General features: G+C 47.1%; 1 protein-coding gene across 8 annotated transcripts in view; it reads right to left on the bottom strand.

The window, feature by feature from the left end:
- Positions 1–19,418, bottom strand: part of SV2B (synaptic vesicle glycoprotein 2B) — a 139,809-nt gene that overhangs the window by 43,689 nt on the left and 76,702 nt on the right. For all 8 annotated transcript variants that reach the window (XM_066354713.1, XM_066354714.1, XM_066354711.1 and 5 more), the window contains 3 exons: positions 17,500–18,345; positions 1,527–1,707; positions 1,050–1,201 (listed from right to left, as the gene is read on the bottom strand). In XM_066354713.1, coding sequence (XP_066210810.1) covers positions 1,050–1,201; positions 1,527–1,707; positions 17,500–17,950 — 784 coding nt within the window. In that variant the 5' untranslated portion in view covers positions 17,951–18,345. The remainder of the gene's footprint in view (positions 1–1,049; positions 1,202–1,526; positions 1,708–17,499; positions 18,346–19,418) is intronic.

Below are 19,418 nucleotides of genomic sequence, written 5' to 3'. Positions count from 1 at the left end.
CTTCCCCATTGTGTTGTACTCACCTGGTTTGGGTGGCCTTGACCCTACCCCCAGTGCCAGGAATGAGAAAGGAGGTATATGGCATCCTCTGGGGTCTAGTGATTGGCTGAAGTGGGCACATGACCTAAGCTGATCCAATCAAAGGGGAGACAAAGACCTTTGCTCATTGGTCAGATAGAGGGCGTGTCTCCCCAGTGGAACAAACAGTCTGCAAATAGGAGGCCTAGAACTGCTTTTGGGAAGCTAGCTTGACACTTCCCTTTGCATCCCAAGACTTGCGAGCATTAGGACTGGCCCAGGTCCCTGTTGTTGGTTCTCTTTGCTTCCTGCCCTGCTCCACCTTCCAGGTGAAGGGTCCAAGGCTGGACAAGATGGAGTAACTTGTCCCAAACCACACAGCACCACTACTTTGACTCAGCTTTTATCCAGATGTTACTATCCCAGGATACTCAACCGCACAAATTCAGAACCACTGCCTACTCCCTACTTTACTCTTAACAAAACCCACAGTGAAAGTTACCACTGCCAGGTCTCTGTCTAGACTAGAGAAGTCACTTTTTACAATTATTCAGGAAAATAAAATTGTCCAAGCTAAAACCGAGACCTAGTCTGTAAGGGCGTCTCCACTTCTGTGGTCTACTAGATACTGCATGGGGTCGGGGGAGGAATTCAAGGTCATGCCAAGGCTGTGGCCTTGGCCAAATCACCAACTTCTCTTGGCTTCTGTTACAGCCTCTATAAAATGGAGTTACATAAGCCTAACTTGTTTGGGGAAGGAGCACTGGAGGGGATAGCAAGTGAAATTCTTCCAAATAAAAAGAAGAGGAAAGTTAAGGAGAGAATTAGGGAGGAGGAAGAGGGTGGAAGGGAAGTAAGACAGATTGTATTATTTCCTGAAACACTCGTCTTGAAATTAGCAATGTGTCTCCAGGTCACACACAGGAACTGTTTGTGAGTGTGAGAAGAAGGCTGAGGACAGGAACTGTCGTTAGCAACGCAGGTGCCATAGCAACCAGGGCCCCTGGGCTATTCTAAGCCAGTGCACTCACCGTAGTGCGGAATGATGCTCCAGGCCATGGCCGAGGCGTAGAGGCCCCCTGTCATCCAGAAGATGCCCAGCCAACTGAGGTGCTCTCCTCGCTTCTCCCGAGACAAGAATTCAGAGAAATAGGCAAAGACAGTGGGCAGCGCTCCACCAATACTGTGGGGGAAATGCCAGAAAGCATCAAGTCACACACTAAAAATGGTCACTGCAGGAAGCACGTCGCCTCTATCCCAAGCATATAGGCTCAGTGGTGAAACAACCGCGTGAACTGGGAAGACTGGACCAGGAAGTGGCAGGTTATATTGACCTTCTCTACTGACCTGACCTATGACCCCCTTTCTAAGGTTAATGTCAACATAATATTTTGGAAGTCAAACAAAAACGCAGTCCAAGGTTTCCCAAAGGAAGCATTCAGAGCTGGAGTCCCGGGATGGATGGATCAGTTCTAGGAGTGTCCAGCGGAGGCTCTGAGACCACATACCCTATGCCTGAGATGAGTCGGCAGAAGAGGAAGGCTCCATAACCCTGGACGAAGGAGGAGAGGGAGGCGAAGGAGGCATTCAGGGCCAGAGACATGCTGAGAACTCTCTTCCTCCCCAGCTTATCGGCCAGGCCACCCAGGAGGAAGGCCCCCGCCATCATCCCTAGGTAGACTATCAGCCCTGTCGGGGAAAAAAGGAGGAGAAAGACCATCAGAGACTAGACAATGTTTCAGAAAACCTAACGCCCGTTTTTATGCATCCTAGACATTCTCTGTCACTGATATAAAAGGTGAAAGGCAACAGATGCTCAGGGAAAATTAGAAGGTCTGTACAAATTCAACTCCTTAGAAATGTTATTCAAGAAAACAGTGTCACGAGTGCATACATCGGTACGCATACTAACAGAGATCGACCATGACTGGGTATGATGTTTCTTTCTTACATGCTACTCTTTTAGGTGCATAATATGCAGAAGAAAAAAATATGCTGTCATTTTATTTTTAAGCAAAAATAAAAAGTGTTGGTGCTGTAAAAACTTACCTGTGGGGTTATGTTTAAAGAGGGAAGTTTAATACAGCATAAGAAATAGTCATTATATTGTAATAAGGCTGTATAGTGCCCGGTTTGGAAATATGAGGGGGGACAGTTTGTGAAGTGTATGATTGTCTAACCACTATGTGGAAAGGAGATAAAGAGAAAGAGAATTTCCAAGGAGAAGTGGCAAAGCAGGTACGAGGACCATTAGGAAAGAAAAACATGGTACAGAGAAACAGCCATTGCTGATAAGACCAGCTACTTTATTAAACACCCAGATTTTATTGAATACCCAGAATTGATTAAACACCCAAAATGGATCTTCCCAAGCTACAACCAGTGTTCACATTTCTTACAGGAATGTAGAAGAGAATGGCAATGAGCTGCCCTTTCGCAAACGCATGTTACTACCTGCCTTAGAATAAAACCAGTTCATTTAGGCTACTGCATAAATACAATGTTGTAGATACGTTCATGGTATTCCAGCAAAAGCCAGCATCCTCACAGAGGTGCAAAATCTCTAGAAGCACAAGGATAATTCTTTCTTATTAAATCCTGAGTGCTTGGCCCTGGCCTGTTGGCTCAGTGGTAGAGCATCGGCCTGGTGTGTGAAAGTCCTGGGTTAAATTCCCAGCCAGGGCACACAGGAGAAGCGCCCATCTGCTTCTCCACTCTTCCTCCTCTCCTTCCTCTCTGTCTCTCTGTTCCCCTCCTGCAGCCAAAGTTCCATTGGAGCAAAGTTTTCCCGGATGCTGAGGATGGCTCTGTGGCCTCTGCCTCAGGCACTAGAATGGCTCTGGTTGCAGCAGAGCGACACCCCAGATGGGCAGAGCATCACCCTAGTGGGCATGCCGGGTGGATCCTGGTTGGGCACATGCAGGAGTCTGTCTCTCTGCCTCCCCACTTCTCACTTCAGCAAAATACAATAAATAAATAGATAGATAGATAGATAGATAGATAGATGATAGATAGATAGATAAATACTGAGTGCTTACTATTTATCAATGACCATGGTATTGACTAAGCCCATGGAGGAAACTTTGCAGAATGTCTTTCATGCAGAGAAAATGATGCACACAAGTTTCATAAGTATCCCTTTGCCCAGCCTTGACTGTAAATCAAACAATGAACTGTCTTTCACAGAAAGGACCTGCAGATGCTTTATTTATGTAGATGTGAGCCAGGATGGACCCTCGTCGAGCAAAAAGCTGCAATTCAGTAGTTCATTCACTTTGAAGGTAGGTTTCCAAAAGAAAAAATTTAACTATACTTTGTTTTACCTTCCCTGTGGCCAAAGGCCTTCATTTTATTTTTCACTTTTTTTTATTAAGGATTAATTGATATACAACATATGAGTTTCAGGTGCACAACATAATGATTCAGTATTTGAATACATTGTGAAATCATCACCACAGTAAGTCTGGTTAACACCCATCATCATATACAATTACAGAATTTTCTTTTCTTGTGATGAAGCCTTTTAAATTTATTCTTAGCAATTTTCTTTCTTTATTTTTTTTTTCTTTTCCAAATGAAAAGAGGAGAGACTCCCACATGTGTCCTGACCAGGATCCACCCAGCAACCCTCATCTGGGGCCAACTCTCTGCCCATCTGGGGCCATGCTCACAATCGAGCTATTTTTAGTGCCTGAGTCAGAGGCTCCACGGAGCCATCCTTACACCCAAAGCTGATCCACTCAAACCAATGGAACCATGACTGCAGGAGGGGAAGACAGAGGAAGAGAGAGAGAAAAAGAGAGAAGGGGGAGAGGGAGGGGTGGGGAAGCAGACGGTTGCTTCTCTTGTGTGCCCTGACCAGGAATCAAACCCAGGACATCCACACACCGGACCGACACTCTCCCACTGAGCCTACTGGCCAGAGCTATTCTTGGCAACTTTCAACTTTCAAATATGCAATACAGGATTAGTAACTATGGTCACCATGCTGTACGTTAATGCTTCATAACAGATTTATCTTATTACTGGATGTTTGTACCTAATTACTCCCTTCAGCTACCTACCCACCCCTGCCTCTGGCAAACAACAACCTACTGTATCTATGAGCTTGGTCTTGTTTTGCTTTGTTTTGTTTTAGGATTCCACATATAAGTGAGATCATATATTTGTCTTTCTCTGTCTGACTTATTTCACTTAACGTAATGCCCTCAAGGTCGATCCAGTTGTTGCAGATGCCAAGATTTCATTCTTTTGATGACTGACTAATATTCCATTTATCTGTGGATCGACACTTAGATTGGTTCAATATCTCGGCTATTGTAAATAATGCTGCAATAAACATGGGGGTACCATATTTCCTTCTTTTATTATTTTATTCTATTGAATGAAAAGAAATGACAACTAGTGATGTCAATGTTTTTTATAAACCAGGATTTTCTTCACTCTTCTACACAGTAACTCTTCACCCTCTATATTGCTCAAAGTCATGAAATACATTCTTTCCTTTTTATTTTCAGTATATGATATTACTTCATGAAATATGCCTACGATTCAACAAGTATTTCTAAAATGCATCTTATTATGTAAGCACTATTTGAGTTACTGGGGATATGGTGGGGTGCAAACACATGAAAATTCCTGCCTTCATTGGCCCTGGCCTGTTGGCTCAGCGTTGACCCAGGATGTGGAAGTCCTGGGTACGATTCTCAGTCAGGGCACACAGGAGAAATGATCATCTACTTCTCCACTCCTCCCCCCTTATCTCTCTCTCTCTCTCTCTCTCTCTCATTCTCTCTCATTCCATCTTCTCTTCCCGCAGCCATGGCTCAAGTGGCCCAGGGCACTGAGGATGGCTCCATGGCCTCGCCTCAGGTGCTGAAATAGCTTGATTGCCAAGCAACAGAGCAGCAGCCCCAGATAGGCAGAGCATCTGCCAGTAGGAGGCTTGCCAGGTGGATTCTGGTCAGGGTGTATGTGGGAGTCTGTCTCTCAGCCTCCCTGCCTCTTAATAAAAAAAAAGAAAAAAGAAAAAAAGAAAATTCCTGCCTTCATGAGGCTTACATTCTAGTTGGGGAAAAAAAGGTAACAAACAAGTAAGTGAGTAAAATATTATATATAGTAAGTGGGCTACTGGTAAGGGTTATTTAAAATGGGGGGCATAGGAAGTGGGAGGTGGCCATTTCAAATAAGGCAGTTCAGAAAGTTTTCACTGAACTGGGATATTTGGGCAAAGACCTTAGTGGAGCCAAACATTGGGGATATCGAGGGAAAATGGCTGACCCTGTGCTCCCGAGTTCTCTCCTGGGGAGGCTTCTCTACGCACATGGGGGACTCACAGAGCAGCGACAGAGTAAGGATTTCCCGTTCTCCCTCTTTCACCAATTTCCCAGCCCTGAGCTCAGAGCATGTATTGAACAACTTCCCACTAGATTAGGTCACTGACATTTGTATTTGAGACAATGAGTCACGATTCTCAAGTCCTGGTCGTAAAATGTGTCATGCCCTATGGTAGTAACATGTGGGTCAGTGTTCCTAGCCTGATGATGAGTTGATCAGCCTGATCCGGCTCTAACCAGCCAAGGGTTTTCAACATCTGGTTCCCTGCAGACTTAATCTTGCTCAGGTCTGAGCCACTGAGAGATATGTCTAACAGGACTGTCTTCCTCACTGATGAGGGCATGTTAAAACCATCTTCAGCTGCTCTGACCCGTCTCCATTAAGGATGATCCAGGACCCATCGCCACCAGGGAAGCCTGAGTGAGCTTTCCAAGCCATCTGTTTGCAATCACCACCATGAGCACTGTGCCCGTGATTAAGCTAATGCCTCTCAGCTCCAAAGCCACCAGTCTAGCCCCTACTTTGCCCACAAACAACACGTAGGCTTTGCTGGCCACTCCCTCCTGGTTAGGCCCTCCACCTGGGGGCGCTAGAGAAAGCGGCTTAAAGGCTAGAGAGGGAAGAAAGGACCTGTGCTCTAAGTTACTACAAATTTCACAGGAGCAGTACTTTATCCCACCACAGTGGTGCCTTCCAGAGGCAGCATCTGAATCCAGTTAGCAGAATCGGCCCCATTCTGCCCTTTCCTCCCCTCCCACCAGCACCAGCTGGAGCTGTTGCTCCATGAGGCCCCTTTTCCAAGCTTCTTATCTAGGTTACGATAATTTCAATCTCTTCTCTCTATTCCCCCATCCCCAGAGGTGGCAGCTGCTCCCTGCATTCACCTCAGTAGACTTTTAAAAAATATATTTCATGCCCTGGCCAGTTGGCTCAGTGGTAGAGTGTCGGCCTGGCGTGCAGGAGTCCCGGGTTCGATTCCCGTCCAGGGCACATAGGAGAAGCACCTATCTGCTTCTCCACCCCTCCCCCTCTCCTTCCTCTCTGTCTCTCTCTTCCCCTCCCGCAGCCAAGGCTTCATTGGAGCAAAGTTGGCCCGGGCACTGAGTATGGCTCTGTGGCCTCTGCCTCAGGTGCTAGAATGGCTCTGGTTGCAACAGAGTGACGCCCCAGATGGGCAGAGCATCGCCCCCTGGTGGGTGTGCCAGGTGGATCCCGGTCGGGCGCATGCAGGAGTCTGTCTGACTGCCTCCCCGTTTCCAACTTCAGAAAAATACAAAAAAAAGGAAAGAAAAAATATATATATATTTCACTTGTCCAGTTAATAATTTTTATATTAGGCCCTAGCCAATTGGCTCAGTGGTAGAGTGCAGGCCTGGCATGTGGAAGTCCCGGGTTTGATTCCCAATCAGGTCATACAGGAGAAGTGACCATCTGCTCCTCCACCCCTCCTTCTCTCTCTCTCTCTTTCCTCTCTCTGTCTTCTTCTCCCACAGTCATGGCTCCAGTGGTTAGAGCAAGTGGGCCCCGAGCACTGAGGATAGCTCCATGCTCGCCTCAGATGCTAAAACAGTTTGATTGCCAAGCAATGGAGCAGCAGCCCAGGTGGGTAGAGCATTGCCTGGTAGGGGGCTTGCTGGGTGGATCCCAGTCAGGGCACATGTGGGAGTCTGTCTCTCACTTAATTAAATAAATAAATTTATATTAAATCTATCTCTTCAAGTAACTGATATTATTTCTGTTGCCTGAATATACCATGCCCCATTCAGACACACAGAGAAGTTGATGAATCTTAGAGGGGAGTTTTGAATCCAACCCCAGAGCTGAACTCAATGAGGAGGCTGCGCCCCAGAGAATGCTAGTCACTCTCCTGGCACCTTGTTGCTGGCCTGGGACACGTCCACACGGCCCTTCCAGTCTCCTACCTCCAAGTCTGGTGTTCTTGCCACCAAACCTCACTGTCCAAGGCAAATGAAGAACTAGAAAGAACATGAAATGTTTCTCAAAATGCTGTTCTAGGGGACCAGGCTAGCCCGCCGCAAAATACACCACTCTGGTAAAAGGATTATTTTGAGCTCAAGACAGTTGAGAAACTGCAGACCAAAAAAAAAAAAAAAAGCTCTCTGCCCTGCCCCGCGTCTGCCTAAAAACAGACTCAAACTCAATCACTAGAGACCTATCAACGCAGATGCAGCACAAGAGGAATCTACAGAAGAAAACTTACTATAAAGTAACCTTATCTTCCGTTAGTTTGCCCCATGTATTTACCTTCCCACACTCTGCCCCAGTGAAAGCCAAAACTCTTTTTTCTTCACTTCTCCAAGTTTATTATTCCTTGTACAGATGCACGTTCTAACCATCCTCAAACGTGGTGAGCCCACGTTCTAACCATCCTCTGCATTACCCATGTGTAGGCATGCTGTACTTGTTAATCAACTGTTTTGTTCTTGTTAATGTCTTTTGTCAACTTAATTTGAAGGGCTCTAGTCACCAAAGCTAGGACACGGAGGAAAGAGGTTTTTTTCTCCCCTGAGCGGTCTCGGGAGGCTTTGAAAAGGAAGATGTCATTGCAAAGATGGGCCAGACCACAGAGAAGAGAAATTTAAAATTAATGATGTCTCTGGAACGGCTGTGCTGCTAAATTCATTTAAAAATCTGTCTTTAGCAGGAGAAATGCAGACAATACATTTGGAAACTCAGAGTGTAATGGAGTTATCCAAAATTACTTTAACAGGAAGCAGAGAAGAGACTAGTTAGAAAGCTAGAAAAAGTCTGTCATTCTTTAATTCCACTCAAAAAGCACAGGGGTGGCCCTGGCCTGTTGGTTCAGTAGGTAGAGCATCGGCCCAGCGTGTGGAAGTCCCAAGTTCGATTCCCGGTCAGGACACACAGGAGAAGCGACCATCTGCTTCTCTCCCCTCCCCCTCACTTCCCTCCCTCTTCCCCTCCCGCAGCCAGTGGCCCTACTGATTCGAGCATCAGCCCCAGATGGGGGTTGCCGAGTGGATCCCAGTCAGGGTGCATGTGGGAGTCTGTCTCTCTGTCTCTCCTCCTCTCATTTGGAAAATAAAAAGCACAATGGCACAGGAAGCAATTTCCCCTAATACTTTCTTAAGGAAAGTAAAAACCACAGTTGCTGCTGGCAGAGTAGGGAGGACGCGGTGCGGTGCGGAGGAGGAGGAGGTGATGGGGTGGGAAGGGCTTCTCATCAGTGACACCACAGAGGAAGTGGAACACCCGGCCTCGGAAGGCCAGGAAGAGGGAGGGGCCTGCACTGAAGGCATCGGGAAAGGCAGAGAGCCCTGTTGGAGAGTGATGACCTGGGTCACAGAACTGCAGCGTGGCTCTGGGTCACAGCTCCTCCAATCATGACCTGGGTCACAGAACTGCAGCATGGCTCCGGGCCACAGCTCCTCCAATCATGACCTGGGTCACAGAACTGCAGCATGGCTCCAGGTCACAGCTCCTCCAATCATGACCTGGGTCAGAGAACTGCAGCATGGCTCCGGGCCACAGCTCCTCCAATCATGGTTCCTTCTCTGTCAAATTCAGATAATGGGCTCATCTTGCAAAGTGTTAGGATTATATAGGACAGTGGATGGAAAGTATCCAGCAGGAAGCCTGACACAAAAGTATGTGCACAATTAAATAAAAGCTGTGGCCCTGGCTGGTAGGCTCAGTGGATAGAGCATCGACCCGTCATGCAGACGTCCCAGGTTCGATTCCCGCTCGGGGCACATATGAGAAGCAACCATCTCTTCCCCTTCCCTCTCTCTTCCCCTCTCACAGCCAGTGGCTCAACTGGTTTAAGCATCAGCCCCAGACACTGAGGATGGCTCAGTTGATTCGACCATCAGTCCCAGACAGGAGTTACCAGGTGGATCCTGGTCAGGGCACATGCGGGAGTCTATTTCTTTATCTCTCCTCCTCTCAATTAAGAAAACTAATAATAATTAATTAAATAAATAAAAGTTGCATTGTTGTTATGAGCCATGCAGTTTAGAATTGGCTGTGACTTGAGAAAGACATGGTATTAGAAAAATAAAAATAAGTTGGTGGCATTTTAAAATCAAACCAACCATATATTAAGGGGATTTGAAGAAAGAGGAAAGAGACCAGCAGAAGAAACTTATTAGAGCAGCTTGCCCTTAAAATATATCTCCCTTGCTCCTTCTCTGAAGAAGAAGCCAGAATCCAATATAAAGCTCTTTTCAACTAAAATATCTTTCTTCTTTTTTCTTTTTTCTTTTTTTAATTAGAGAGGGGGGGAGAGAAATGGGAAGCATCAACTCAGTTTTTTGCTGTATGTGCCCTGATAGGGCAAGCCCAGGGTTTCAAACCAGCAACCTCAGCATGGTCAGGCCAAGGTGGTGGTGTTTTTGTTTGTTTGTTTACAGAGACAGAGTGAGTCAGAGAGAGGGATAGAGGGATAGACAGACAGGAATGGAGAGAGATGGGAAGCATCAATCATTAGTTTTTCATTGCATGTTGCAACACCTTAGTTGTTCATTGATTGCTTTCTCATATGTGCCTTGACCGTGGGCCTTTAGCAGACCGAGTAACCCCTTGCTCAAGCCAGCGACCTTGGGTCCAAGCTGGTAAGCTTTGCTCAAGCCAGATGAGCCCGCGCTCAAGGTGGCGACCTCAGGGTCTCGAACCTGGGTCCTCTGCATCCCAGTCCGACGCTCAATCCACTGTGCCACCGCCTGGTTAGGCTAAAATATCTTTCAATCATTCTTTAACAAGAACTTTGGGGGGCAAAAAACTTTTCTAACTTTTTTGCTAACTCTTATTTAGATTCATTAAATTCAAAGATTAAATGTCATCTCAGCTCTGGCCAGTTGCCTCAGTGGTACAGCATCAGACCAGCATATGGAAGTTCCACAAGGGGAAGCGACCATCTGCTTCTCCACCCCTCCTACTCCCCCTTCTTTCTCTCTCTCTCTCTTCTCTCTCTCTCTTCCCCTCCTGCAGCCATGGATCCAATGGTTAGAACAAGTTGGCCCCAGGCACTAAGAATGGCTCAGTGGCCTCGCCTTAGGTGCTAAGAAGAGCTCGGTTGCTAAGCAATGGAGCAGCAGCTCCAGATGGGTGGAACATCACCTAGTAGGGGGCCTATCAGGTGGATCCCAGTTGGGGCGCATGTGGGAGTCTGTCTGCCTCCCCGCCTCTCACTTAATAAAAAATAAACAAATAAATAAATGCCATCTCTTTGGAGAGGCATCTGTGATGTGTCCACCCATCAAACTAAGGCTCCACTAACTGTTTTCTATAAAAGGCCAAAGAATAAATATTCTACTTGCAAATAATTTACTTTGCAAATGTTGTAAGGTCTCTGTGATATATTCTTTTTTCCTTTTTTATTTTTCACTTTACAATCCTTTAAAAGTGTGAAAATAAAAACAGGCCACTTCCAGTGTGTAGATGGTGTTACACTGAGTGCAACACTTGAAACCATATCAACACAATAAATTAAAGAATAAATTTAACAACAACAATAAGGAAAAAAAACAGGCCACAGACCGGTGGGCCACAGTTTGCTGACCCTTGTTTGTCATCCTTTTAGTCGCCCTGTTCCATCCCTCATGTCATGTATGTCTATTTGCTATTATATAGTTATTCATTCAACATTTGCGAGACTCCTTTTACTGAAAACTTCTGGCTAAGGGACTGAGTCCCCACTGCGGATCTAGTATCCAGTACAGACACCAGCACATAGTAGGTGCTTCATTAATATTTGTCCAAGAAAGGCACAGTGTTGTTAGCATGTTTTCCTCTTTGTATTTGTACACCGGAGACTGCATACTGTACTGACACAGTTGAGACCAGTCTGTGTAGAAGTCTCCTTATTTTTTCCAGTGGATAAATAACTCCGCCAAGAACATCTCTGTGCATCTGTCTTTGTCTGCCTTGCTGGTTATTTGCTCAGCATTGATTCCGAGAAATGGGATCACGAGGTCAAAGAAGCCAAATGAGTGTGTCGTTTTGGAGACCCGAGGTCAGATCTTTCCGGAGACCTGGTATGTCTGACGAACCTCTTGCCAACTCTGCAGATGCTTTTCACCCGGACTATATATCCTCTCGGCATCAGAAGAAGCAGGATGGGAAGGTCACCATCAGACGGCGCTAGCTTCGATGGGGAAGAGACACAGGAAGCACGCACTCTGCACATGTGAGCAGCCCACGCCAGCCTCCATGAAAAGGAGCAGGTTCAGGGGACACCGTGGGGCATGCCAAAGCCTAGTACATTCCAGGACCATCTCCCTGTCTCCCCCATCCCTCCTCCTCGTCCTGCTAACATCTGAGACTTTGAGGCGTCCTTCTCAGGAACCTAAATCAATCCTTTGCAAAGAGAAAACCAGCTTCTTTGGGTTTGTGCTGCATGAGATGTACAAATAAAGAGGGATTTTTTTATAGCCCCTGGCCTACAAAGGGCCACCTTAGCTGTGCAGTTGTTAACTCCACATTGGCCCTGAGCGCTCTCTGTCTGACATGTTTCCTGCGCGGCGTGGGGGGTGGGGGTCCCCTGTGCCTGTACTGCTCTGGTCTAACAGGGTGATGGATTGTTCCTATAGAGACCCTTGTCATGGCCTGACATGGGACGATGAGAGTGTGGATCCACAGCTCTCTGGACAGCCTCTTCTGGGCTGACAGTCCATGCCACAAGGATGGCCACAGAGCCCTTGTGAACTGGCACCTGGCTTTTTGGGTGGGGCTGGCTGGGACACAGACTACACTACCCTCCCCCTACAGAGACGGGCTGCACCTCACTCCAGCACTCTGACGGAGGCCACACACCTGCTTTACCTGCACTTGCATCTTACCAGAGTGATGCATTTAGCATAAAAAATGTGTCTAAGGTCATTGTAACAGACCCCTGGAAGCATCCCCCATGGACAGAGAACCAACAGACTATGAAGTCAGACGTAACTGTTTTCGAATCCTGGCTCTGTCACTAAATAGTCCCGACAAGGTATCGGAAGCCCTCGGAGCCTGTTATCTCATCCATAAAATGGTGAAATAATGTCTCCCTTTCAGATATGGCTATAAACCGTGGAAGCATCATGTAAAATGTCTAGTACAAAATGGATGCAATGTAAGAGCTTAACAAAGCATACCTCTTGGCAGTAGTAGGGTAATTATTCTAATTTGCTTTGGAAGTAGAGAAAAGGTAACAGGCTGTACCAGGCACAGAATTGGCTGCCTCTAGCATCAGCCCCTTTTGTTTACAGGAAGACTCGATGCACGAGAAAACAAACCTGCGAACCTCATTGCTATAAAATAGCCCACGAACACGTGCGGCAACCCAAGACAAGAGAGCTGCATCAGCAACGGCCACCCAGCGGCATGCGTTACTTCAGGTCTCCGAGCAACACTTCTGTTGTCACGTGACTTGGGGCTTATCACCCTGACCATCTCACAGGGCCATTTACAGATCAAATGAGAGTCTCCATGAAAACCGCTGAATATCTGGAATGCACTGGGCAGATGGAAGTGAGATTTTTAAGTACGATTCCAATTCTTTTTCATGCTGGTCAAAATGTGTGCAAATAGCCCAACTGCCACCATGGACACAAAAAGGAAGACATTTGGGGAGAGTTGCTACATAGCACAATAAGCAACAACCCTGACATCTCAGCAGCTGTGACGGACCCTGGGTCTCTACCTGTCTGCACAACCGACTCACAGGGGGCTGTTTAAAAAATGCCTTTGCCCACACCACACTTAATTATCCTGACTTAATTATTCCAGACCAGGGTCTGTGTTGTATTGTTTCATTTTTGTTTGTTTGTTTTAACAGTTCCTCGGGTGTTCTAATGAGAGAACAGTCATTTAAAGCAATGGTTCTCAGCTGAAGGTGATTTTGTCGTTCCCCCTCCAGGGGCCGTTGGCCAATATCTGGAGACATTTTTGGTTGTCATGACTGGGAGCTGGGTGCTACAGGCATCTGGTGGAAAGAGGTCAAGAATGCTGCTAAATATCCATCAATGAACAGGACAGGACCCCAGAGCAAAGTATCACCCAGCCCAACATGTCATTAGTACATGCTGTTGACAGGGGCCACACAGAGGACTGCTTCAAAAGCAAGTCAGCATGGCCCTGGCAGTTTGGCTCAGTGGTAGACCATTGACCTGGAGTGTAGAAGTCCCAGGTTCGATTCCCAGTCAGGGCACCCAGGAGAAGCAACTATCTACTTCTCCACCCTGCCCCTCCTCCTTCTCTCTCTTTCTCTCTCCACCCTTCTCCTCTTCCTTCTCTCTTTCTCTCTCTACTCCCCCCCCCTTCCACAGCCATGGCTTGATTGATTCGAGTGCATTGGACCTGGGTGCTGAGGATGGCTCCATGGAGCCTCCACCTCAGGCACTAAAAATGGCTCAGTTGTAAGCATCAGTCCCAGATAGGCAGAGCATTGCCCCAGACTGGAATCGCCAGGTGGATCCTGGTTGGGGCGCATGCAGGAGTCTGTCTATCTCGGCTCCTCTCACTTAAATTTTAAAAAGAAAAAGAAAAAAGAAGTAAAAGTCAGCAGCTGACTGTGCTGGACAAAACGGCTCAGCCACATCTCCAGCCCCACCCGCTCTCCAGAACCTTGGAACTCCCCCATCGAGGCACGGAGTCTCTTTCCCTCTCCTGGGAATGTGAAAGGTCTTTGTGTTCACCTCCACAGATAGACTACAAAGGCATAACATGACTTGGCAGACTTACTGAGCGCATATTTTGCACCAGGCCCTGAGCACCAAGGGGCCCCTCCTCTCAAGAACTGACACATTGAATTCAAAGCTGAAGAAATAATGGCTTATAAATCAAATGTGCCGCCCTGATGCTCACCTCAAATTTGCATGGGAAACAATGAAAGAATAATCTTCTGTGACAGCCAAGTAATACAGCTATCTCTGAGCCGCTGTGGAAACTCAACTCACAGCGTAGTCTAGTGACTCCACTCATCTGACGTTCTCGCTGTCCGCCGTACAGCTTGTGCAGATACCAGCCCCCAGGGGTCCCCTGTTAGGTTCTAAATCATTGTCTGAAGCATAGGACCCCCTGAGCCTTCCCACTGCAGATGGCAAGAAAAACTAACAGCCAACGAAATATACCCCACATGATTAGACCCTTCTAGGAAATCAAACTTCTGAAGGCAAAAATGGAACTCATGCCGAACTGCCCATCTGCTTCTCCACCCCTCCCCCTCTCCTTTCTCTCTGTCTCTCTCTTCCCCTCCCGCAGCCAAGGCTCCATCGGAGCAAAAGATGGCCCGGGCGCTGGGGATGGCTCCTCGGCCTCTGCCCCAGGCGCTAGAGTGGCTCTGGTCTCAACAGAGCAACGCCCCGGAGGGGCAGAGCATCGCCCCCTGGTGGGCAGAGCTTCGCCCCTGGTGGGCGTGCCGGGTGGATCCCGGTCGGGCGCATGCGGGAGTCTGTCTGACTGTCTCTCCCCGTTTCCAGCTTCAGAAAAATTAAAAAAAAAAAAAAAAAATGGAACTCATGCCTGAAAGTAGACGGTCTTTCTCCAGGTCAGCAGGAAAATAAGACCAGCCTCCCCAGTTCTGGCTTAAGAAGTATTTTTACAATTATGGGGAAACGTTGGTGTTAATGTATTAATGACAAAAAGAAGATAAAATGAAATAAATAAATAAAAAACTCTAACCGCCACAGTAACTATGAAGGTTACAGGAGAAATGCTGGCCCTCACGAGACCCTGCAATCATCCACATCCCTGATTCACTTAAGACACTCATTTCCTTGTCTACAAACGGGGCTCCCAAAAGTGTAGAGGCCCATCTCTGCCCAGATGGTCTGCCTGCCCATCTCGGGCTGAGCCATTGCACCTTCTTGGCAAATGCTGAAAGCAAAATTGCACAGATGTGGGCTCTCCAGATTACAACCATGTTCCCTCGACTCCCAGCATTTGCCCTGGGAGCCCGCAGAAGCGTCGGCCATGCCACTGCTGTTAATGAGGCTGCCGGGCACCAGGGTGGCAGAGAGTGACCAAGAGAGCATGAAATCGTTACTGACAATGCCAGTTTGGACCAACAGCCACCCCGGGTTTCAGTGAGAAGACCAAGAAACAAACTAACGACTTGGAAATGTTTAGATCAAATGGGGTGGTTTGCTTTGGATTGGGTTTCAGAGTTTGTTTTGTTTTGTGCCCTTTTAGAAAATATCTATTCAAACTAAAAGGCACCTTGCAGAATTTTTTTAAAGAGTAATAAAAAAAATGTACTGAAATTCTGTTGGTGTTTAAAAACTCAGAGTGACAGTCTTGCTTCTCGTCATTTCTTCTGTTTGTGTAGACGTGGTTTCCTAACGGTCATATTTGACACAGTTCTGATCATTTCAAGTGGTCCTTATAGTTCAGCAGAAATGGATATAACCATTTATTAAAAGCCCCCATGGATATTTCTTCATGCAGATTTTAAAAATGTTTCTATCCCAATTAGAGTGACTCTGTATCGGGATCCAGCACACTACAGCCTATAGGCTAAATCCCGCCCATTGCCTTTCTCTGTAAATAAAGTTTTATTAGAACACAGTCGTGCCCATCTGTTTATGTATTGTCTATGGCCGCTTTTGTGCTACAAAGGCAGAGTTGATTAGTAGTGACAGAGACCATCTGGGCCCACAAAGCCTGAAATGTTTATTATCTGGGCCTTCACAAAAGATGTTTGCCAACCTCTGCTGGCAAGCAAGTACTGGGGACCAGGATAGCACAAAATATTTCATAACATGTACCCTACAGTAATTAAATATGTCTCTGTTTGTTAATACCTGATGGTACTACTATATGTAAATTCTTTGAGAGGCAAGGACTATGTCTATCTATCAACAGCTCGTAATTTTCTCCCGAGGGGCTGAATGCAGAGACTAGCACATAGGACACAAGAATTAACTATTTGTTGAATGAATAAACTATGTTGCTAGACATGTCTCAGTCTTGAGTCAGAACCTCATGTATAGTACGTTCTCAATAACTGTATGTTTCCTAACGATCAATAGTGTAGGCTCTAAATTTAGAGAATGAATGTGTTTTGCAGGACATCTAATCACCAAGACAAATCCTTGTCTATATATCATGATGAATCTTTCATGGCCACATTACTGGTGCCCATTCTTTCTCTAACTTCACAAAATCCTCCCTGCTTCAGTCCCTGACAGCTGATGTCTGGCTTGGAGGGTTCTGGTCTCATCATTGATTTGCAGAGCTGGTTCTCCGCCCTGTAGAATCCATCTGTGCTTCACGACGCGGTTCCCAACAGCCCACAGAGGCCCCATGGGTGCGCTCCGCCTGGCATTCATCCCCAAGACACATGGGCATTCAGCCCACTAACACTCGTAAACAAGAGAAATCAGGAGCAGACTGGATTCTGGAAGGGCACAGAGAAAACACTGAGGGAAAGAATCCTCTGGCCTGCCACTCATAAAATGTTATTTGTCATTTGGACATGGAAGATGGTTTACTATGAAGAAGAGAGAAACTAGAATCTCAAAGAGGTCCTGGGATTTGGAAAAAGAACTAACAGCTTTGAGAATCAGACAGACCTGAGTAGAAACCCAAGCTCTGATACTCACTAAGCTGTGTAAACTTGAGCCAGTTCATTAATTTCTCTAAGATAAAAAATACCTCCATGGCCAACTGTGTATAAAATAATAAGGTCATGGCCCTGGCTGGTTGGCTCAATGGTACAGTGTCAGCCTGGTATGTGGAAGTCCTGCATTCAATTCCTGGTCAGGGCACACAAAAGTGACCATCTGCTTCTCCACTCCTTCCCCCAGCCACATCCCTCCTGCAGTCATGGCTCAATCAGTTTGAGTGAGTTGGCCCCAGGTGCTAAAAGTGGCTCCATGGCCTCGCCTCAGGCACTAAAAATAGCTCAGTTGCTGAGCAACAGAGCAATGCCTCAGATGGGCAGAGTATCGCCCGTTAGGAGGCTTGCCAGGTGTATCCAGTGGGGCGCATGCGGGAGTCTGTCTTTCTGCCTTCCCTGCTTCTCACTTAATAAAAGAAAAAGAAAAAAATGATAATGTCAAAAAGCTATTGTGATCAATTTAAGGTTACTGACAGTGACAGGCGCTATATAAATGGACTGTTCCTTCCCCTTCATATTTAAAAGGCACAGAGAGAATTGATCTTTCGGAAGCGTCCACTTACCCAGCATTCCTTTCTTGGAACTGGACAGACACATGTCCTTCTCTGCACTAGGCAGGGCAAAACTCACCACAAACACCTCCACCCCATCTGCCATCAGGGCCAAACCCAAGACGAAAAAGAGAGTCCACTGGAAGCGCCCATGGCCACACTCATCAATGATGGTCTCGTACTGGTGAGCCAACTGCTCCTCATCTTCCATCCTTTCAGCCATCAGGTCTGCCTGGCCCCGAAAGCTGTCCGTCCTGGGGGGCGCCATCTTGGTCTTCTTGGCCTTGACATCATCTGGATGAGGGATGCCCTGGTACTCGCCCTCGTAGATCTCATCCTCCTCATCATGGCCTTCCGTGACGTCACTCTGTGCATCCTCCTCTGGGTTGGACTCATTGCCATGGTAATAACCATCGCTGTGGGCATATCCCTCATAGTTGTCCTGGTATTTGTAGTCATCCATCCCTCGGTTCCGGGGCTGCCTGGTCGCCTCTCGAGTTATATCTTGCGCACCGTGGGAGAGGCCTGGGAGGTTTCAATAACCATCATCCATTCTGTGCGCAGAGGGTGAAACGGTGAATGCGTTCGTGTAACTTCCTGAGTAAAAGTAACCCCTTCTGTCTCTCTCCAGTGGAGCAGACTTGTGCAAGGCAACCCAAGTCCCCTTTTGCATTCAATGTCTATTGGAAGTCTTTGGAAAATTGCAAAATTCTGGTCTGGTCTCCTTCAGTGACCCAGCGATGTGGTGCTGGGAGATGTTGATTAGAAACAAGTCCAGCTGGGGTCCTTGACAAGGTGCCGGCAGGACCTGGCAGCTTGCTTGCTGGCCTGATTCGTCCTGTTACTGATGGTTATGCCCTGGGAATACAGAGAAGGAAGTTACAAACTGCTGAAATTCTACCAAACACTCAGAATTAAACAGACATATTTACCAGTGCCAGTGATTTGTGTATGAGGTGTGGAAATTGTGATGAGACATTGAGACTTGTAGTGAAGGAATGAGGACCGAATCAGTGAGACAAAGAATAAGGGGAGAAAGAATAGAGTTGTCTGACCTGTGGTGGCGCAGTGAATAAAGCATCAACCTGGAACTCTGAGGTCACCAGTTCAAAACCCTGGGCTTCCCTGGTCAAAGCACATGTGCAAAGCAACTATGAGTAGATGCTTCCTGTTCTTCACTCACCACTGGCCTCTCTCTCTCTCTCTCTCTCCTTCTTTAAAATCAATAAAAAATAAAAATCTTTAGAAAGACTAGGGTCAGAGAGGTGTTCTGAAGTGTTGCTTCACCCATACAAGGGGTCAAATTTTACACAAGAATGAAACAGAAAGCGAGCAAGGGATTTTTGATACAAGACAATTTTGCCTTAGGGATTTTCTGTGAAAATGTATCAAGCCTTTGGCAATGGTACAGATTTACTGAAGCTCGGCTTCTGTAATGAAAAATGTCAGCTTTTCTAACTTTGTTTTGATGGGGCCGGACAAATTTTTTTTTTTTTTTTTTTTTTTTTGCATTTTTCTGAAGCTGGAAACAGGGAGAGACAGTCAGACAGACTCCCGCATGCGCCCGACCGGGATCCACCCGGCACGCCCACCATGGGGCGACGCTCTGCCCACCAGGGGGCGATGTTCTGCCTATCCTGGGCGTCGCCATGTTGCGACCAGAGCCACTCTAGCGCCTGGGGCAGAGGCCAAGGAGCCATCCCCAGCGCCCGGGCCATCTTTGCTCCAATGGAGCCTTGGCTGCGGATGGGGAAGAGAGAGACAGAGAGGAAGGCGCGGCGGAGGGGTGGAGAAGCAAATGGGCGCTTCTCCTGTGTGCCCTGGCCGGGAATCGAACCCGGGTCCTCCGCACGCTAGGCCGACGCTCTACCGCTGAGCCAACCGGCCAGGGCTGGGGCCGGACAAATTTTACATCTAGAAATGTACAGTGG

Source organism: Saccopteryx leptura, chromosome 13 (assembly GCF_036850995.1).
Source record: "Saccopteryx leptura isolate mSacLep1 chromosome 13, mSacLep1_pri_phased_curated, whole genome shotgun sequence".
Lineage (NCBI taxonomy): Eukaryota > Metazoa > Chordata > Mammalia > Chiroptera > Emballonuridae > Saccopteryx > Saccopteryx leptura.
Note: the sequence above shows the minus strand (reverse complement) of the source record. Positions and strands in the feature narration are given on the sequence as shown.